Source organism: Danio aesculapii, chromosome 15 (genome assembly GCF_903798145.1).
Source record: "Danio aesculapii chromosome 15, fDanAes4.1, whole genome shotgun sequence".
NCBI classification, from domain to species: Eukaryota; Metazoa; Chordata; class Actinopteri; order Cypriniformes; family Danionidae; genus Danio; species Danio aesculapii.
This window is the reverse complement of record NC_079449.1, coordinates 33,665,192-33,688,472: the sequence shown is the minus strand read 5'-3', so window position 1 is coordinate 33,688,472 and position 23,281 is coordinate 33,665,192. Positions and strand designations below refer to the sequence as shown.

Here is a 23,281-nt window from a genome sequence, read left to right as displayed (position 1 = left end):
TTAAACCTCATAAATTGGCCACATATTTTTCTAAAACTTCAACATTAGTTGGATAAACACCATGAGAGGTTTTTTAAGTAAAATCATTAAATGTTATTGTTTTTGTCATATTCCTGTTTGCGCTATAGTTCCAGTCCCCTGCTACCTTCCAAACATTTAATTGAGAATATCTTATCTGTCTGCTAAAATACTCATGTAATTTTACAATTAATAATAGCAACGTATAGCATTTTTTGTGATGGTAGTAGGGGTGCTACTACATATACTAGACTACTTATACTTCTAGCAGTTACAATATTAGTGCTAAAGGAGGGGGGGAACTACAGTAGACCTATTTAAAGATGAACAACTGACCTGCACTTAAAACCCTGGAAAGATTGAAAATTTAGCAACATTTCACTTCTTCTTCTTCTGCTTTCTTTTTAAGTGCTCCACCAAAAGACTGCAAATTTAGTTAATTAGTGCTACTTAAAACAACATTTAAGAGAGTAAAATGTTTTAAACCTCATAAAATGGGGACATAAAAGTCCTAAAGTTCCTAAAAACTTCTAAATTAGTTCAATAAATACTATGAGATAGTTTGTTTAAAGAAGGATCATAAAATGTTTATGTTTTTTTGTCATATTCCTGTTTGCACGATCCAGTCCCTTACAACCTTTCAAACTATTTAATGTGAATATCTTATCTGTCTGCTAAAATACTCATAACTTTACAATAATATCAACGTTAAGTATTTTATGTGATGATAGTTGGGGTGCTACTACATATACAGTATTAGGCTACTACTTCTAGCAGTAAACATATCGCTAAAAGAAAAGGGGAAAACTACAGTAGACATGTTTTGAGATGAGCAACTGACCTGCACTTGAAGCCCTGGACAGATGGAAAATTTAGTAACATTTCCCTTCTTTTTCTTTTGCTTTTTTTACATGCTTCACCCTCCTCCCATGTCTGTTGAATATGACGTAGTTGGCGGAGATGACGTAGTCGATCCGTAGCCTGTCAAGACCATTCGATGTAAATTTAGCAATCAGAAACCTTTTTTTGTGTGTGGTACTTAAAGCCCTAGATATTTATATAAATACCATTAAGGAAAGCTAAAACATAAAAAGCTGTGGAAAAAAGTGTATTTGTTTGACACTTTTAAGAGTTAGCAAGGCCTGGCATTATTTGTAATAATAGTTTTTTCTTTATTTGTTATTTTATTTTGTTTTACTTATCGAATTTTTGTACTTCTACATAATTTTATTATGCTTTTCATATTTTTGTACACCTCTGGCATTGTTTTGTATGTGTCGTTCTTGCATTAATTAAAAAAAAAGATTGTTGCTTATCACAGAAATTCTTGAAAATGCTTAGAAGTTAAGAAAAACGATCGTTATTATTATATAAAAATTATTAAAAAATGGTTCTCATTATTATTATTATTATTATTATTATTATTATTATTATTATTTCAATCGTCATTAATTTAAATTGAATGCTGAATTCTAGATTCATTCATTTTCCTTCGGCTCATCAGGGGTCGCCACAGCAGAATGAACCACCAGATAATTTACATATGTTATTGTCCATCAATCTATCTGGCAATTCTAACTTTCTAATTTGAGTAACGAGTTTCTCGCAATTGTGAGTTATTGTAATCCGAAAAGTGCATTTCCCGCTGGTTCTTCATTACAACAGGGCGCCCCCAAGGGGTGGTGTAAACTGGCCATCCCAATATGATTTTACTGTTGTTAGTATATTTATTTAAATGTACGTGTAAATTCACAATATCAATCAATAAATAAATAAATAGCAGCTACTAAATCATTGTGAATTGATTGGTGCCTGGCCTAGCTGATCACTGCCCCTCCCCCTCCCCGATCGTCGTTGACAGCCCGCACACACCTTCAATATGGCAATTTAATATTTACCTTAAGGTACATCAATAGAAGAAGCGCATAATAATATTGTGGCTCAAAAAGGAATATGGATAAATGATATTATAAGGGTCACTACAGTGTGTGTGTGTGTGTGTGTGTGTGTGTGTGTGTGTGCGTGCGTGCGTGCGTGCGTGCGTGCGTGCGTGTGTGTGTGTGTGTGTGTGTGTGTGTGTGTGTGTGTGTATAGTAATGTCTTTTTTTTTCATTTGTTTGTTTTATTAATTAATTCATTAATCTTCAGTAATTTTAGACATGGCATACTGTATGCTGTACAATAAAAGTATGTGAAAAACAACTGAAAAGTTATAAATTGCAATATTTCAAGAGTAATTAAATAAATTAAAAACACATTTCATTTACCCGAAACAAAAAAATAACATTACACTGAATTCATTATTTTTGGTTATGATTTGGTGTGCCACCCCTAAGAAAAATTTTTGGGGGCGCCACTGATAACAATATTGCATTAAAATAAAAAAGCAACATAAAAGTAACCAAATACAAAAGCTTGTTAAAAATAAGACCATTCGTTTCGGACTAAGACCCCTGTGCAAAATACTATTCGGAGCAAATACTCATGTTGTCAAAAATCTAACACTAGATGGCAAAACAGTGACAAAATTCAGGAAAGCAATAGAACTCAGCATGGTCTTGGATATAAAAAAGGTAGAAATTTAAGAAAAGCTTTAGACTATATATATATATATATATATATATATATATATATATATATATATATATATATATATATATATATATATATATATATATATATATATATATATATATATATTCAGAGACAAAACTGATGGTTTAGCAGACCAACATAAAAAGCATCTTTTAAAGCAGTCCAATGTTAAATATTACCACGACACAAGGCCCTTCAAGTCCATAATCCCGAATATCTTTCAGTTTCATAAGGAACCCCTTGAGACAGCAGACCTTCATGAAGGCAAAAAAGCAACATAAAAGTAACCAAAAACAAAAGCTTGTTAAAAATAAGACCATTCGTTTCGGACTATGACCCTTGTGCAAAATACTATTCGGAGCAAATACTCATGTTGTGTCACAAATCTAACACTAGATGGCAAAACAGTGACAAAATTCAGGAAAGCATTAGAACTCAGCATGGTCTTGGATTCCTTCAGAATATAAAAAAAGGTAGAAATTTAAGAAAAGCTTTAGATTATATATATATATATATATATATATATATATATATATATATATATATATATATATATATATATATATATATATATATTTTTTTTTTTATATATATATATATATATGTATATATATATATATATATATATATATATATATATATATATATATATATATATATTCAGAGACAAAACAGATGGTTTAGCAGACCAACATAAAAAGCATCTTTTAAAGCAGTCCAATGTTAATTATTACCACGACACAAGGCCCTTCAAGTCCATAATCCCGAATATCTTTCATCAGTTTCATAAGGAACCCCTTGAGACAGCAGACCTTCATGAAGGCACATATCTGTGACTGTCAGACCCAAAGGTGTGGAACGGGCCGAATTCCAACATCCTCCACTCTCTCCTCCTCGGTGTCCTTTAAGTCTATGCATTTCAGATTTATTCATACATTTCCGATATATTTATGCATGAGTTCTCTGCACTCACCCCATCCCATTACTGTAATCCATCACCCCAGCATCATCCGCCATGCAAGCAGCCCCTGAGTTGCCATGGCAACCCCGTCGGGCCCCGGCTCTCGCAGCCGTGCTTTCATTGGAAGGAAGGCTCAGGCAGTCTGAGTCTGTCTGCTGGATGTGGTAATTGGCTTGGAGTCTCCAATCACTCCCCCCCACCTTCCAAAACACACACACACACACACACACACACACACACGCACACACACACAAACGCAAACACATATGCACAAATAATGCAGCAGAATGCACAGACGCCATTTATTTAGAGCCAAATGTTACAGCCAAAATTCTGATCAAGTTTAAATTGTATGGTTTTGAGATAGTGTTGAGCATTTGTTTGTGTTTACCTGTTTTTGTAGGTGAGACACTGCAGTAAAAAAATCAATTAATAGTTATCCTCATATTTCCGTAGCTGATTTCTTATTGGAATTGCTAAAAAAAGAAAGTTTTCTTTTTATATGAACTGTTTTTTAATTAAATATGCGCAATTTTGGATGCATTTCTTAACATTTAAAATATTTATCGTAATTGAAATGTAGACACAAAGTATTAAAGTCCTTTAAAATAAACATTACAATTGTATTTTGAATGTTTTTTCTCCATTAGACTGAAAAATCACTGACGGGGGCATGAACAGTGTTTTCGTCCTCAGTGTCTCACCTTGAATGTGGATTAAGATTGCGCAGCAATAATCTAAATAATTAAAATAAAAATAGAGCAGCACAAATAAGCTGTTTACTGCTTACTTAGATAATTGTGTTTCTCCTCAACAGAAGGTGCAATATCTGCTTTACAATTCAGTCTTCCAATTAAAAGCACATCTTCATAGTGCCACTTGTCTGCTTGTCAATTATCAGGATGTGATGTTAGCTGTGGGAGAGAGAAAAAAAATGCCATATTTTATCTCACAAACAATTAAACCAGAGCAGCAAGCCCCTATTGACCAGTTTGTTTGTATTAAATGTGTTTGCCTTTAACAGTCTTAGTCAAGGTATTTCAGGTTAGTAGCCTGCCTGGTGAAAGAGGTGGTTGTTTTTTCTCAAAAAGTTATTATTTTGTATTTAATTATGAGGTTTAAATACTACATTTAGTGACATTTTAAGCACAATTTTTAGCTGGATTAGCTTATCGGATGGTCAATTTTTGATGTACCGAAAATATTTCCTAAAGATTTCTAAAAAATAAATATATATAAAAAAACAACCTATATTTGATTTACAAAGTTATACATCATGTAGAAAAAATGTAGCCTTTTATCATTTAATAGACAAATAACAAACTGTCCAGCACATTCAGCTTTCTTCAGTCAGAATTTGACCATTTGAATAAAAAACAATTAAAACATAATATTTTAATTGTAATAATAACGTAGAGGTTTTAAATTTTTTCTAGCCTCTCTTAAAAATGTTAAAATTCATGGATAACAACAACAGCCTAATAAAAATTAACTTGAATAGGGGAATTTGATGTTTCAGACTTTTTCATTGGTCCAAGATTTACAATAAAAGTTAGGCTACTTGTAAAATGTTTTGTTGTTTTATTTATTTAACAACAGTAGGTCAATAGCGAAAATTTACTTCACTTACGTCATGTTCTGTGTGGTCTTAAAACCTTCGATGGGTTATTTGCACAATTTACGATGGCACATAAGTCAAAATAGGACAAATGAGAAAATAGTAGCAAAAATTCTGGACCAATGGCAAATTCTAGACCTTTACCAGTGGGGGGGTAGGTCTTACGAACTACCTGAATAAATAATAAATATAATAATAAATAAATAATAATAATTTATCCCACTGTGTTATTTTTCACAATGTTATATTTAGTGAGGCAATGTGGAGATATTAAATATTATAAATATTAGAGAACAACATACAATTTTCTAAGTTTTGAAATTCTAAACATGAGTAAAAGACCAGGATTTTATTAGTTATATATATATAATTTAGACTGAAAGCCTGCAGTGACTAAACCTTTATAAGGACAAAGAATCAATAGACCAGACTAACCTTTACTAAGGAGCATGTTGGATGGACAAAGAACTGCTCCAAAGTTCACTTTAAAGCAAGCTTAATCTATATTGATCTGATTGGAAAGATTAAGTTTATCTTCAAATGGAAAAGACTCAACCCAAAGTGTGCAAAGAAGTCAGTAAAAATGAGGTAAAGTATAGTGTTATGGTTTGGGTTTTTTCATGAGCTTGGCCTTTTACAAAGCTACATTTCTGAGTGAATGAAAATGTGTATTAGAAACAAGCTGTTCCTTCCCTGCTTTCATCACGCAATCAGCCTGCAATTTTCTCAGAGAACAATGAACCCTGTCATGCAGCAAAACAGGTAAAGCTGAACACACAATAAAATAATGAAATGGCAGCCCAGAGTTCCGATCTTAACCTGATTGAAAATCTCTAGAAAAACACAACGGAAAATCACTTTACAGAATTATGACTTATATCTCAAAATTGCAAATCTCAGAATTAATATAAACTCCTGAAAAATTCCACAATTTAAAGTCACAAATCACAATTGAAAATTTCAGCTGGAGAATAAAAGTCACAATTACCACTACAGAAAAAAAATCTACATTGGGAACAAGTTTCAATTTTTATTCCAAACCACCAAAATGAGGTTATTCAACAATCAAACTTGTTATATATTTAAAACAGATGACTATCTTTTAGCGCTCAGTTTTTGCAGACCCACATAAATAATGTATGCAATGTGTAAGCCAGTTTTGTTATCAGAAGATGTGTTTAAAATACTGATTCATTCACAAATTTGTTTTGATACATTTCGCAGTGCTTTTATGATACATTTATGGCTCATTTGTGTCTTTTAAGGGTTTTAGTTCACCCAAAAATAAAAAATATATATCTTAATAATTACTCACCCTCATGTGGTTCCAAACCCCTGAGATCTTCATTTGTCTTTGGAACACAAATTAATATATTTTACATGAATTTTGAGAGCTCTCTTATCCTCCCTAGCCCAGAGAGGTACACAAAAACATCCCGAAAACAGACCATATGACTTCAGTGGTCCACTTCAAGTTATGAGAATACTTTTAAGTGCATGTAAAACAAAAACACTGATTTTGTTCAACAGTTTCTTCTCTTCGGTGTAAGTATAGGGTGCATGCAATGGTCACAAGCACTGTGTAGTGATGTATACTAAAGTCCCTTTAAGACAAGTCATTCACTTGGCGGCCATCTTTGAAACGCCTCTCGGGCAGTATGCTCGGGCATTCTGTTTGAATGAGGAAACATCAAATTCTTGAAAACTGCTTGCCAAGCTTATGAATGAATTTCATATTAGGAATCATCAATAAAATGAAACAACAACTGTCTCTTTAGTTTAATTTCTAAACGTCTGAATCACACAAAATCAGCAAAAACTCACGTCTGGTCCAAGTCCCTCCCCCAGAGTATCGTCAGTCTGAAGCGATCCATGATTGGCTCCTGTACTAGACGGCGGGTATTATTCGCAATATATCGATCTATGATTGGCTCCTGTACTAGAAGGCGGGGCTTCATTCGCCATATTGACGTTACACTTTTCTCTATTTAAAATGATACGAGTGACATGTCTTGTGTATTCTAAAGTCTTTGTGTATACCCCCCTCCGGATGCCCACGCACACCCTCCTGTGTTTAAACATAGCACAGCTGCATCTGAAGAAATACGTCAGATGCACTGCCAAGCACAACACATAAACGAGTGCCTTATATGGTCTGTTTTGAGGATTTTACTGGAACGAGTTAAGCCTAGTTCACACTACAGAATTTTAAACATCAGCAGATCGCTGTGCTGTTCACACTACATGACTTAATTTTGTGTCTTTTATTCGCTGTGGTGTTCACACTACGCGACATTACGTAAATAATCCACAAGAGGGGGGTGACACGCTACAAGATCTGACAACAACTAGTTCCCCAACAGCTCAGTCTAGCTACCAAACCACAGCCAATGAAATCAATGAAAGGTTGAGGGAGGAGTCGTCAGAAAAAGCTAAACACTATCGGCTGCTTGTGTGCTGATGACAACACTGACAGTGTTTCAAGCTTTAAAGGAAGCATTTAAAAACATCGTCAATCAGCTCATGCATCAGCAGATTAATCGCTCATCTGCAAGGTTCGAGTGGATTAATACAAAGATAGTTTTTAATTTTTGTAATTAAATAATTCTTTGAAATAAAACTAACATATCTATAACACCCTGACGTTTTCTGAATATCTGTGTATTTCTTTCCAACATTGTTATTTTTTAAATTACAATACTGTAAAGAACTGAGCATGTCTACCTTTAATTACCATATTAGTCAACATGACTGCATGCATGTCTGCTACTTTTCGCTGTGACTAAATATTTGTGCATTTTTTTTTTCCTAGCAACTTCCTGCTAACATAAACATAACTTTCTGATAGCAAAAACATAAATTTACTTCAGATATATCTTTCAAAACAGCATATTCTGTGCCGGGAAAAAGCTCCTGTTTGAAAGTGAAATGAAAGCTTACTACATATTTATAGGCTGTATTACCTAAAAAGATAATATTTTTAGGGTAATGGTGTCATAAAATATGATGACAGACATTCAGAGCTAAATCTTAATATCTCAATAGAAGCTTTGAATGTAAAGATGATGTGACATTATGACGTTTTATATGAGAACGGTCTGAATGACTAGTATAGTCATTTTAATAGTCATTTTAACAGTTTTAATATAGCCTACTCTTGTGTCTTGCAGCACCTGCAGATTTCTTCCCGGTCACAGCCTGATCTGTCGGCGAGCTCGATAACTTCCAAATCGGGCTCAAATCAGGCTTAAAATCCTGTAGTGTTAACTAGGCTTTAGGAATCTTGCTGTCCATGGAGGATGAGGGAGCTCTCAGATTTCACCTATTTTTTGGTCTCAGTTTTTGGAACAACATGAGGGTAATTAATCATTTTAATTTTGGGGTGAACTAACCCTATAAACAATTACTATTCCTTTTAATGGATGAGAAATAGAAACCCAGGGATCCTTCAAATGAGCGATTTTCATTATAGACAATAGACTTATACTAAAAGGACATTTTAATATAAATCAGATGATCCCCTGTTGACAGATGAAGTTAAATTCTTAATTTCAGAGCTGCTTGGCTGGAAACATCACAGAAGACAAAATCAGATAATAGTACATTTTTTTATTTCCTGCTTGTCAAAATGGACAGAAATAAAAGAGAGGACATTCTTTAAAATGGATCACTGAGCAGCAGTCATCATCAGAGCCGCTCAGCACCACGAGGAGCACCCATTTCAAGTTCAGTGAAAACAAATGTACAACTCAGACCTGAGTCAGAACACGCTTCTTTTCTCCATACATCAGTTTTATTTTTCTATGGACATGTACAAGAAAGGAAAACACTCACTCGTCCTCTCACACAAGAGTATCTTTAGTGTGTGTGTTTGTGTGTGTTTGTGTTTTTTTGGGAATGAAAAAAAAACTGCAAGCGGAAATCACAGCACAACAATATACAGGTAGAGAAGACCCTGCAAAATCAGTGAGACAGATTAAAGACAAATAGAGCAAGATCTCAACCAAAGCTGGTCCACACTGAAACAGAAATGTCGTTTCTTGCCATTTTAATAAGCCTTTGTCCCACAAAATGCCACCCATACTCTCACATTACTAAGAATACAATCACATCATTATGACTCCGCACCTCTTCATTAAAGGCCTGTGAGCTAACACATTTTCACATGAACCAATCACAGCCCCTCGTTCAAACTTTGGGGGGACATGAAAAACAGCTTGACAATCCTTCTAGAAAATACTACAGAACATGAAGGTTAGTTTCTAACCCAACAAAATCTCAGCAAGGCAGGCAAATCAAAATATATTTCCCTCTTAATACTGTGAAAAGTGAAGTGTGTCATTTCTGAACCACTAGTGACAAATTCCATCAGCCACTGGTCACACTGACTGATAGCTCCGCCTCCAGACTCTTGCTATTGGTTGATCAGTGTTGCTATGCCGGGATACTCAAACAAACAGAGCAATGTTTTGAAAACACCACAGTGTTTTGGCTTCAGGAACTCAGAGGGAAAGAATAAACACATTTCATGTGTAAGTATTGTGTGTTATGGATATCAGCACATGCAAAACATGTCTAGAATTTTGTCTCAGGAGTAATTGCTTGAATTTTATTATCAAAACGCTTTAACAGTGCCTTCCAAAAAACCAAACTGACTGTGCAAAATAGTACAAAAAAGAAACAACAAGCAGTTGGCCGAACAGAGAGGTTGATATATCAAAATGTGAAATCTAAACTAGCTCTACTAAGACAAAATGCTGGATTCTGTTAAAAAGAAGTGAGGAGATATACATATCTGGCATCAGAGTGGCCAATGGTGTAGTGCTCATTCAAACCATAAAATGATACAAAAATAGAAATAACCCAATAACATGGATTAATATTCCACTGACAGCGTAGAAAAGGCTGTTTTCACATTTCGATGCATTACAGCACATGGAACAATTCACTTGAGTCTATAACATGGACTGATTCTGGAAAGACAGAGCACTTATCTATTTACAGCAAATGTCTCGCAACTTAAAGCTCAAGGACTTGGTGTAGAGAAAATGGCAGGCAGTCTTTTCAGTTAGGCCACGGAAAAGAGGGGACTTTGGGTTCAAAAACAGTCACCTCAGCACAATCGCACACACACACATGCTGCCGTCCCCCGTAACACTCCCCTGGATTTAGCTTGACATTTTTTCTTCTTTTAAGCAGGCTGCTGTAGCAAGTCTCAGAACACAAAGCAGACTTACAGATAGTAAAGAGCTCATTCTACAAAAGAGGCGCACAATGAAGGAAAAATGCCCCTCCAAAGAGACCGGGACCAAACCAAAAAAAAAGGAGTCTCCAAAGCTGGTCTTCAGTTTCTCCAGGAAAATCGAGAATTCATGGTGGCGTCTGAAAACATCAGAATTTCACAAACTCCTCCTCCTTTAAATGACCCGCCCATTGTATGGTTCCAAAGAGAGTTTTAAAGCGCACATACATACAGACGCAACTTCCCCAGAGAGGGTCACGAACACAAAAACATTATTGCAGAATAAGTGTGCTTTCTTCATTTTTTGTCCTTAATTCATTTAAAAACGATACTATTACAACATGCAAGCAAGTCATCATAAAAAAAGAGAACAATCGAACATTTAACGCCCTGTTTTTGAAACAAGGACAGATGTTGCGCGATGAATATACACTTATAAACGCACCCTGGCTGAGAGGGGATTTAATGTTGGCTTTTTCAGAGTAGGAAGAGGAGGTGGGGATCGTGTTGGAAGTGCGGAATAAATCAGCAGATTTTTGAAATCTACTTTTCTTTCTTTACATTTTTTGTTCATGTTCATGCAGAGCGAGGTTGACTCTGCTTGATAGACATGCACCTATGCCTTCTTAATAAAGGGATTCATCTATACATGAAGACAGTTTGTAGCATTCAGATTCCATAGGTTAAATTCCAGCAGGCAAAGGATGACAACATGACGCCAGATTGACGTTGTACCCCAACATCATGGGACTTTGCATTTTGTTTGGAAATGAAAGTCGGTTTGACGTCAGAACCCAACGTCAGACCGATGTCAATGTCCAATGTCGGACAGATGTTGCAATTTGATTACTTTCCAACGCAACCTAAAAACAACCAAACATTAACGTCTAATGATGTTACAGCTTGACGTTGTGTGGACGTTGCCACTATGACAACTATCAGACGTTGGATTTTGGTTGCCATACCTGAAGAATAAATGTCAGTATTTGACGTCAATATGACGTTGGTTTAAGATGTTGGCTCGATGTTGGATTTTGGTCACTTTCCAACACAAGCTAAAATCAACAAAATATCAACGTCATGTCACGTCGTTAATGGACGTCAAAATAATATTGTCCTTAGATGCTGGCAACCTAAATCTAACCCAATATCAACATCTTATGATGTTGTGTGTCTGCTGGGATAAGCAATATTATATTCCAGAAATTTCCAAATTTATTCAAGTTTTCAACAGCATAGTGTCACGTTGATTACCACAAAATTACCTTTTACTTGTCCCTTATTTTCTTAAAAATCTGCTTAAACACACTGTTCTGATCACTTTTGGTTGTTTTAGGGATTTAGGCATAGAGATTAGTCATCTGTGTATATACAGTATATGATTTTGGCCATGTTTATTGGCAGTAATTTGGCATAACTACAGAAACATTGAATTTTACATTGAATTGTGGTAACATACATATTGTTTGCATCATGTGACTACACCTTTTACTAATAGTATTTAATTTTTTAAAGTATGTTTTTATGTGTGTTTATTTGCATGTTGTGTCTTATAAGATAAGATAATTTACTACATTTTTGCTAAAAGAAAGCTCTTGTAAACGAATATGTGAACAGAAATATTTAGGTTCTGTATGAAATGCTTCTCAATGTAAAAAAAAAAATGTATGGTGCTGTAAATTCAGTGAACAAATCTACTGTGCTGGATGGATTTTTCTATTTTCTGTTTCTTTTTTTCTATTGTCTATTTTGTCCTGTTCATACCCACAGCTTGCAACTGCAAAGGCCTGCAGGTAGAGGTCTACACATTTTTCACTCTCAGTTTGGTGTTCCAGACAATTTTTTGTCCCATTTCCACCAATTATCCGCTTCAGATCTCAAGTCCCAGTCTTGTGCTTGTTGCATTTGTCGCAGCAGGGTAAAGGAATTTGCTGTTTCGCTTGTTCGCTGCCACATACAAACAATAAAATCAATATCCAATCTTATTGTTTAAATAATAAGAATATACAATCCTGCACTTAAATAAGTTTTTGTTGCACAATAGACAAGTTTTATAACTTTAAATAGATTTACATGATCATATTTTACTTTTCTTTCTTTCCAAAATTTATGACCGATTAAAAAACATATTCGTTTTGTTTTTTGGTTGTGACCATATTTTAATCTCTCAGACACTGGTCAACACATGCATCTTTCATCATTTTTGCCATCTTGAGTTGTTTGTTGTTCTGTCTCCTGTTTTTTTTTCTGACTGTGATCCTCAACTCATTGATTCCACCTTGTGGGAAAACAGCAGTTTGCACAAATAAAGTATCAGTGCAAGCTACACATAAACATTTATGGGTGGTTATAAAAATCTAGCAATACACATAAGTATTTGCATACTATGATCCTAGTGTAACCTTAGAATACAGTACTTGAGCGTACAGTGTACATCTTAAGTGTACAGTACTTGAGTGTCATTTGACCACCCAAAATACTATGTAAAGCTCTCACATGCACTTTGAATTGTTTTTGCACAACTTTGTTAGTCCACAAGGTGTCAACACTGAACCAAGCCGTTGGTTTACAGTCAGCAAAAGAAACGAGAAGAAACAAGAACAACAAACTACTAAAGACAATAAAAACAACAGGCCCAGGTGGCATTTTCAGGCTTACATTTTGGCTTTGGTTTGGTTTGTGTTTGCAGTTCAGAACTGTGGGTGAAATTATAGTCATATTCTTATAGTTGCTCCGCTTCTACAGCCATGACATCTTCATGAGCTGAGCTGAGTGACTTCCTGAAAAACTTTTTTCACTCTGGATCACCCGTCTTGCTCTCGCTGGATCTGCTCCTCTGCTGACAACAGTCGGATGTCTATTAGTGGTGGGCAGAGCGAGGCTTCATGAAACAGTGAAACAGTGGAATCACAGGTGTCAAGGCTTCGAAAATTTCAAAACCCATCTCTACAATGGCTAGTGGTCATTTTAAGTGATACTCTTAAACAACAGACACAAATTAAGGAATTATACCCAATGTTGTTTTGACGAGATATCAAGTGATTTAATGGAGTGGTAAGTATTCTTCACTGGCATGCAGATGAACTGGGTTCGAATCCAGGATGAAACAATTTATATATTATTATTAGTCTTTCCATTCTTGTGCGTTTTGTTTCAGCATAAGTCTGAGATCCGGATGAACTCTTTGTAAATAAATATGTTGTTTTAGTCATAATTGCATCAGTCATGTGACCTGTGTGTTTTGAAACGTTTCCGAGCAGTGTTTCGAAACATCTGCATTCCATCCAAGGGTATCAAATCTTTACAGACAAAACGGAAATGTTAGTTATCAATTAAATTTAACAGAGGTCAACAAAATATCTTTTTGGTTTAACTTTAGTGCAATAATTCTATATCGATATTTCAGATGGCACAAAACATTGGGAATTATTTGCAATTTAAACTAAATTTTATATGGAAATGGCTCAAGGGCAAATTTCTGTTGCGATACACCAAAACGCTTTTTGGTAGAAAACTAGTTGGGTGAAAACAGGTTGTGGAAGGCAGTTTTTGATCCTGAATGGCTTTCTGGAGGTAAATGTAATGAAACATGACATTCAGTTCACAAGTGATTCAGTGATTATTTGTAATCCAGTATATTTCAGGAAGTTGTGCTCTTTCTTAAAGCTTTCTAATGTCCAATCATGTTTTAATCTTGCTATAACTATAGTAAATGTTTTTTCTCTCTTCATTTTGAAATGACATTTTAGATGGAAAACTCTCCTCGTACAGACTGCCGCATTTATTGTGTTTAAAAAAGAAAAAAAACTTGTCCGTCCACAATATAGAGCCTAAATCATATGATACTTTACCATTCATGCTCAATGGGCATAATTTGCCAGGATTTGTACTTGAAGCCTACCAGTTGTATAATGGTCATATGATCAGGGCTTGATGAATCAGGGAACGATACACATTAGTCCAAACTGTCCAGTCAAAAAAACAGTCAGAGTGATTGCAGATAGCTGTGCTTCTGTTTTCAAAAGTGCGCGCTTCAGTCTGTCTATACTTAAACAGAACTCTGGTATTTCTGAGTGAAAACAGGATCTTAAGCATTTTCAAAATGCTCTATTTTTGCCGGAGTAGTGTGGACACCATATAAAAACGCATGGTTTTAAAAGAAAAACGCTTTCATATAAATGGAACATGACACTAGCTATGTTTCCTTCCACCTATTTTTATGCACAAGTATTTTTATGTGCGCATAAAAATCGGTTGATGGAAACATCAAGATGCGCATAACTTTAAAAAAAAATGCATAAAAAAATGTATGCGCATAGACTTAGGATAAAGTAGGATAAACTTTTTATTCTATAAAAAAGACGTGCATAAAATATGATCAAAGCACTTTTACCAAACAAATTCCAGTATGCGCATTAAAAAAAAGTCATGTGATTTTGTTATAAAAGATCATGTGATGATAAAAATGTGTGTGAATGGACAAACCTGCTGGCTGAGCACATTGTAAAACATCTGAAATGTTGTTTTGGTCATTCTAAAACACTGTAACCATTTCAGTATTAGTGTTATATTAATAATTAATATTAATCTCCAGAATCAAGAACACCTGTGCTCTGCATCCTACGCGTTTGAACGCCACCACACGTTCAGTGCATGTTGCCATTGTCTTCTGAAAAATTAAATTTTTACTCTTGATATATTGATGCCAATTAATCAGGAAGTGACGATTTTGTTCTCTTTGATTTATTGGATGGAAACGCTGCTTCATCCGCACATCTTTTATGCAATAATCCAGTTTTGCGCATAGATTTAATTTGCGTCTTTAGATGGAAACATAGCTACTGACATGTACGGTATAGGTCCTACATTCACTGAAACTTGATTGATATGGAAATGCGATTGGTTGGTAACTTTGTTCCTTATATGATGACAAATATACAATGACATGATTGCCTATCACTGATTAGCCTATTTTAACTTAACAGAAGACTAAAACTAGCACTCAGCAATGTAGATTTCTTTTAGGAAAATTAAAACATGGGTGAAAATATATATTTTTTAAATAATGTCATTGAAATAAGTTATAATGTATGGTAACCGTATGTCAAATGGAGCCTATTTAGACTGTGTGTACACTAACAACCCTAATTTTCTAAGAAAAGGAGGAAGGTTTTGTGGTAATCAACATCTTCTCATAAGTGCTTTCAAATAAGATTAGCTTAAACTGAACCCAGAATATTCCTCTGACCACAGACTGCGCTCATGATAAATCACCTTTTTTAAAATTCAGTGTAACGTGTCTCAAGAACCAAAAGCTGTACCTTCAAGGGACATCAATTATTGAAGAATCCATTCATCTCTACAACAGAAGTCTAATTACAGCTAGAATAAGGCCAAATTGAATGAGGACGTATGATCTCATTACGTGCTGGTGTCTGATACACCACTAAAAACCAATGGCACCAGACCTAAACTAAACCAAAACCTGTGCTGAGATCATGTGATGCTTGCCTATCTGCATTTGGTGCACCATCTAATGATGTCACAGAGACTCCGTCCCCTTGTAACTCGTGCAAAATGTCCCATCAGTGACAAACGGTTTGGCACTACTTGTCTAACCGCCAAAAGATGGAGTCGGGCAATAATCCTCGAAGGAAGGAGCTCTTTGGAGGGACTGGCGAGGAAAAGGTCTGCTTGAGTCCCACCTGACGTGCTAAAATGTTAGTCGCACCCTAGTTTTTCCTTGCAGCCCGCATTGACAGATGGAGCGTGTTGTCTTCTGGTGGATGTTGGGGAGTCTCTTTGGATCGGTGATGATGGGATAGAGGAGGATGAGACTGCTAGGGTGAAGTAGGGCACGGAGATTAGGTTAGTGTGATGTAGGCGGATGCTTTTTCCTTTAGCTGCCGCAGACACAGATGGCAACTCCAGCTCCCTGCAAAACGAAGAGACACAAATGTTGGATAATATTGAGCCATGCATTAATATTGTGGCCAGAGATAGAAATAGAGGTTTTAAATAGAAATTCGTATGCAATGTAAATGATGTATTCTTTTAAATCATTTATAGTATTTACTGTATCTTAATTTTACTCATGTAGCCTGTCGCATTATAAAATATTTCTTTCTTGTTTTAAACGTGCATATATAGCCAGTGGTGTAAAGTAACAAATTACACATACTCAAATTACCGTAATTGAGTAGTCTTTCTCAGAAATTGTAATTTACTAAGTAGTTTTAAAAATGTGTACTTTTACTTTCCCTTGAGTACACGTTTAGTGCTGTATTGGTACTGTTACTCCACTACTTTCCTTAAATCTGCAATCATTACTTCATTTTGTCTTGTGATTACTGTCCAATGAGATTGCATATAGAAGGTAAATCACCTTATAAGGAACTACCTCAAGACATGGGCGATTTATAATTGCAGCAAACTGTATGGAAGCATTAAAAGTGTCCAAGACGATGTCCGAAATCTTTACATGCATTGACCCAGAGACTGTTTAGAAGCATGTCACTAATGAGAAGATGACGGATGTTTACTGTATGATGACCGAAATGGCCTTAAACACCCAGCAGGCACAAGACATCAACATGACGTCAGATTGACGTTGTATCCCAACATTGTAGGGATGTTGCATTTTGTTTGGAAATTAAAATTTGGTTGACATCAGAGTCCAACGTTAGGCTGACGTCAATGTCCAACGTGACGCCCAACCTAAAATCAACCAAATATCAATGTATAATGATGTTACCACTATGACGTCTATCAGACGTTGGATTTTGGTTGCCATACCTGATGAATAAATGTCAGTATTTGACATCAATATGACGTTAGTTTAAGATATTTGCTTGACGTTGGATTTGGGTCACTTTCCAACACATCCTGAAATCAACCAAATATCAACGTCATTTGACGTCGTTATTGGGCATCAAAATAACGCTGTCCTTAGACGCTGGCTAGATAATGAATTTTGGTCACCTGACGTCAAGACCTAAATCTAATCTAATTTTAACATCTTATGACGTTGTGTGCCTGCTGGGCAATAACTAAATGCACTACAGAATGTTACGTTTACACATATCCACAAATTACACGTAAATACATCAGCTTTTTACAGCATAATACTCACTACTCTTGAGTACTTTTGAAATCACTGCCTTTTACTCATACTTTGAGTAATATTGACAACAGATACTTTTACTTGCACTACATTTTTAGGCAAGTAATGGTACTTTTACTTGAGTATAATTTTTCAGTACTCTTTCCACCACTTTCTATATATGACTTAATAGTAACATATGTAATATTGGCAAAAACAGAAATATCATGGCAATAAGTATATTTCAGTTGTTGTTTTTTTTTAGTCTTATGGTATTTCTTAAATTATCAAACTGTGTTTTTGTTTGAGCAAACAACTCTCTAAAACGTGTAAGACTTTTCTGACAGTAATTAATTTTTTTAATAATAATTACATTAACAGCTGTAATTTCCACCAAAAAAACCCCATGAAACAAATAAAAATAAATAAAAATAAATCATCACCAAGTTTTCTTGTTTTATTACACAACCTCTGTAAAAGTACTATACCTGACAAAGGTCTTGTTGCCTGTCCAAGTTTTAGGAACAACAAATATTAACTTGACTTCTAGTTGATCATTTGGTATCAAAAGTGGGTAATATGAATAGCAAAGGCCTATAGATCACGCTTATTTTACCAAAAAAAAAATAGGATCATGCCTTGATTTTTAATTATTTAATAGTACAGTAAGGTCTGACTTTGCTTAGACAAAAGTCTCGTCCCTCAACAGAAATAATGTACAGTAAAGAATATACTGTAAAATCATTGTGCAGTGGAAAAAGAATTAATATTGTGTGTGACTCCCATGACATCCATCTATTCATCTCTGCAATGACTCAAATAACTCATTATTAAAGTCATCTGGAATGGCAAAGATAATGTTCTTGCAGGACTCCAAGAGTTCATAAAGATTCTTTGGATTCATCTTCAATGCCTCCTCCATCTTACCCTAGACATGCTCAATAATGTTCATTTCTGGTGACTGGGCTGGCCAATCATGGAGCACCCTGACCTATCAGCAGCTCTCCTGCTGAAGAATTTGCCCTCTCCTGTTGTTTGTAATGTAATGGGCAGGGCAAATGTCTTGATACCTTGATGTTGCATCCACTCTGCAGATCTCTCGCACACTCCTCAAGCAACTCCTCCAGGATTCCTATATAAACAGGAGGCTCGTCAAACTGGTCGTGGTGGTGGAGTTGCGTCAATCTTTAGTGATATTCTTAATGTTAATCAGAGAAACGGACTTATGTTTAGCTCCTTTGAAGTATTAGCGCTTAATGTTATCCTTCCAAACACTATGCAAAAACCTATGTTATCTCTCGCTCTAATCACCATATATAGACCCCCAGGACCCTATCTCAATTTTCTAAAAGAGTTTTCTGATTTATTCTCTGACTTGCTAGTTAAAACTGATAAAATACTAATTGTAGGAGACTTTAACATCCACATAGATGACGCTAACGACACATTAGGACTCGCGTTTATGGACTTACTACATTCACTAGGGATAAAGCAAAATGTTATTGGTCCAACCCATCGCTTAAAGCATACACTAGATCTAATTCTGTCTTATGGAATTGAGGTCATTGATGTACACATTATACCACAAAGTGATAATATTACAGACAACTACCTCTTACTATATAAGCTGTGTTTACCTGAAATTAGCAGATCCGCTCCGATATATCGCCCTAGTAGAACTATTGTTCCATCCACCAAAGATGAATTTATAAATAACCTACCTGATCTTTCTCTATTTCGAAATGCACCCACAAACGCAAATGACCTTGATGTAGTAACCAGCAGTATGGATGCCATCTTTACTAGCACTCTAAATACTGTGGCACCCATCAAACTAAAAAAGACTAGAAAGAATAAAAACTACACCATGGTATAATAGTCATACCCGCGCTCTCAAAAGAGCAACCCAAGCCCTGGAACGTAAATGGAAAAAAACTAATTTAGAAGTTTTTAGAATTGCGTACAAAGACAGCTATATGTACAATGTCCAGCTATAGGAGGGCTCTAAAATCTGCCAGGGCTGAGCACCTCCGCAAACTGATAGAAAATAATCATAACAATCCTTGATTCTTATTTAACACCATCGCTAGTGATGACTTCATGAATTTTTTCAGTGATAAAATAGAAGGCTTTAGACAGAAAATAGGAGATATTAAACTTTCTGCACCGCCTTATATACTTCAGATCCAGTAAACATCCCACCGAATCAAAATAACCTACAGTGCTTCAAAATCATAGAACAGGAAGAGCTAGATAAAATTATAAATAGTTCTAAACCAGCTACGTGTATATTGGACCCAATTCCAACAAAATTACTGAAAGAATTGCTACCTGTTATAGGAGAACCTCTTCTTAACGTTATCAACTCTTCTTATCTTTAGGCCATGTTCCAAATCCTTACAAGTTAGCTGTCATTAAGCCTATTATTAAGAAACCACAACTGGACCGCAGCAACTTAGCTAATTATAGGCCTATTTCAAACCTTCCATTTATATCTAAAATACTAGAAAAAGTTTGTTTCTGCTCAATTATGCTCCTTTCTGCAGACGAACAATGTTTTTGAAGTGTTTCAGTCAGGTTTCAGAGCTCATCACAGTACAGAAACTGCATTAGTGAAAATAACCAATGATTTACTCTTAGCTGCTGACCAAGGGTGCATCTCGCTATTAGTTTTACTCGATCTTAGTGCGGCATTTGACACCATTGACCATGGTATCCTCATAAATCGCTTAAAGTCTACAGGTGTCCAGTGACAGGTTCTACAATGGTTTAAGTCATACTTAGCTGACCATTACCAGTTTGTGAATATTAATGGACCACCTTCACAAGTCAGCCCAGTAAAGTACGGGGTGCCTCAAGGATCAGTTTTAGGCCCTTTGCTGTTTACAATATACATGCTACCCCTGGGAGACATTATTAGAAGACATGGGATCAGCTTTCACTGCTATGCAGATGATACTCAATTATATATTTCAACTAAACCTGACGAGATGTCTAAACTGTCCAAGCTAACGAGTGTATTAAAGATGTTAAAGACTGGATGACCAACAATTTTCTTCTCTTAAACTCAGACAAAACAGAATTATTACTTATTGGGCCTAAATCCTGTACACAGCAGATCTCACAACTCGACCTACAATTACAGGGATACAAAGTTAGCGTTAGCTCTACTATAAAAGATCTGGGTGTCATATTAGACAGCAATTTAACGTTTAAAAATCATATATCCCATGTCACAAAAACTGCTTTCTTTCATCTGAGAAATATTGCTAAGTTACGAAGTATGCTATCCATCTAAGATGCAGAAAAGCTAGTCCATGCTTTTATGACTTCTAGGCTGGACTACTGTAATGCACTGTTTGCTGGCTGTCCAGCATCCTCTATTAATAAAACTTCAATTAGTACAAAATGCAGCTGCCAGAGTTCTTACCAGGTCTAGAAAATTTGATCACATCACCCCAATTTTATCCTCCTTACACTGGTTGCCTGTTAAGTTTGTATTGAATTTAAAATATTGCTTCTTAGGCAGGTTCTGCATCTTGTTTATATACACTATGAACAGCAGCTACGCTAATTATTCTCTTTATTCTCCATTTCCACCTGGGGATACTCTTCCCGAGGCCCTCAGACTATGCAGAGTCACTGATTCGATCCAACGACGAGATGATCCCAAGGTTTCCATATCCTGGACCAGGCCATATCCTGAGCAGCTACTGTGGTGGTCATGGAGAAGTGGAACATGAGACTGATTCCTGTGACACTCCAGAGACAGACGAGTCTTCGCTGAGGCCAGCTTCCAGCCTCCGCCGCTGGACTGCAGCTCTGCACAAGACGTTTGGCCAGCGGAGAAATTAAAATGGTCGTACCCAACTGAGTCTGGTTTCTCTCAAGGTTTTTTTCTTCACTTTCGCCAATTAGTGAAGTTTTTTTCCCTCTCCGCTGTTGCCACTGGCTTGCATGGTTCAGGATCTGTAGAGCTGCGCATCGTTGGATTTGCTCTTCAGTGTTTGGACTCTCAGTAGTGATTTAAACCACACTGAACTGAGCTAAACTGAACTGAATTTAAACACTACAAACTGAACTACACTGTTCCAATTTACTATGACCTTTTATGTGAAGCAGCTTTGACACAATCTACATTGTATAAGCGCTATACAAATAAAGGTGAATTGAATTGAATTGAACACTCCCATACTGAATGTAACCCCAAACCATGATTTTTCCTTTTCCAAACTTGACTGATTTCTATAAGAATTTTGGGTCCATGCGGGTTCCAATAGGTCTTCTTCAGTGTTTGTGATGATTGGCATGCAGTTCAACAGATGATTCATTGGAAAAATCTACCTTCTGCCACTTTTCCAAATGATCAGCTAGAAGTCAAGTTATTATTCGTTGCTCTAAAACTGGAATCGACGACAAGACTTTTGTCAGGTAGTGTACACTTTATTAATATTTAAGTTAGCAGTACTTTAAGATTTTTTTTTTACATATTTAATTATTAAAATATGTAAAATATTAAAATGATTAATAAAGGGACTGAGCCAAAAAGAAAATGAATGAATAATTATTAATAAATTAGAGATAGAAAAATATATAATTGACTTATTGCATACTTATTTACTTACTTATTTGTTTATGTATCTATCATAATAAGAACTTTATGATACAATGCACTCAAATGTAACACCGAAATGTAAAAGTCTCATCACATACCCTCAGGAGGCTCCGACATAGGGGGGCTTAGACAATACATATGATACCCTCTGTCGCAATCATCACAGAACAAAAGCTGATCCTGTAAAAATAATGCAAGTTGAATCTTGTATGAACAAGTCCCCAAACACCAGTGCTGGGGGCTCGGCATCCAGAAACACAGCACAAACACACTGCACCGAGAGAAAGAGCATTGCTTCGTTCAGTTGACTTACATCGTTCTCCGAGGTGCCGCACAGACTGCAGGATTTACACTCGATGCACTGCCAGCGGTAGGTCCGCACCGCCGCCGTCATGTTCACCGTGAACTGCAGGCACGACGGATGACCTGCACGAGCCATGAAAGAGGTAATGTGTTAAGAAAATTAATAAATCACATTTGCTGTCGAGCTGTCAAGGGTTTTGCTCTCACCTGATCGGCCGCAGTCCGCACAGGAGATGAGATCTTCGGGACAGCCAGTTTTCTTCGAGCCGCCCAGACAGAAGTCACAGTATCCGTTTGGGATGACGGAACCATCGGCTGCTTTTTTGGCTGAAAAGAGAAAAGCAAACGTGTTCATGAAAAGAAAGAAATTAAGTTCATCGATTGATAATACGCTACATTTTTATAGCAATTTTCACAGTGAGACATTTTGAGACATTCACAAAAAGTAAATTCTGTATTCTGCATGCCAGGCCAGTAGGTGGCGATGTCACGTTGTAAAGAAACATTACACACATGTACACAAACCCATCCCAATCACACAAGGAAACAATTTTATGTGTTGTCAGAAACGTCGATAATTGATTGCATACGATTTTATTTGTATGAAAATATACGATTTTTAAAAGGAGGCATGCCTCCAAACCCCACTTTTAATCCTACCCCTCAGTGGGTATGAGATTGCACAAATGAATATGATCATTTTGAATGCCTTCCTTACTGAAAACACCTGACTCAGATCATTAAGCTTTTTAACAGAGAGATCCAGTAACTGATCCTTGTGTGTTAAATAAGAAAAACATACAAAATGTACAGATCAGGGGGTCCTG

The 23,281-nt window shown here is 35.9% G+C and overlaps 1 protein-coding gene across 1 annotated transcript; it reads right to left on the bottom strand.

The window, feature by feature from the left end:
* Positions 1-15,142: 15,142 nt before the first annotated feature.
* LOC130242169 (zinc finger protein neuro-d4) lies at positions 15,143-22,880 on the bottom strand. Its single transcript, XM_056474190.1, has 5 exons — positions 22,871-22,880; positions 22,662-22,781; positions 22,465-22,577; positions 22,250-22,331; positions 15,143-16,369 (listed from the first exon to the last, which is right to left on the bottom strand). Exons 1-5 carry the CDS (start codon positions 22,878-22,880, stop codon positions 16,299-16,301), a joined length of 396 nt encoding a protein of 131 aa, XP_056330165.1. The 3' UTR covers positions 15,143-16,298.
* Positions 22,881-23,281: the final 401 nt, after the last annotated feature.

Coding starts and splice junctions, on each gene's coding strand:
- LOC130242169 (XM_056474190.1), bottom strand. Junction 22,578..22,661: donor TGCGGACTGCGGCCGATCAG/GTGAGAGCAAAA, acceptor TGGCTCGTGCAG/GTCATCCGTCGTGCCTGCAG. Junction 22,332..22,464: donor GCGGCACCTCGGAGAACGAT/GTAAGTCAACTG, acceptor TTATTTTTACAG/GATCAGCTTTTGTTCTGTGA.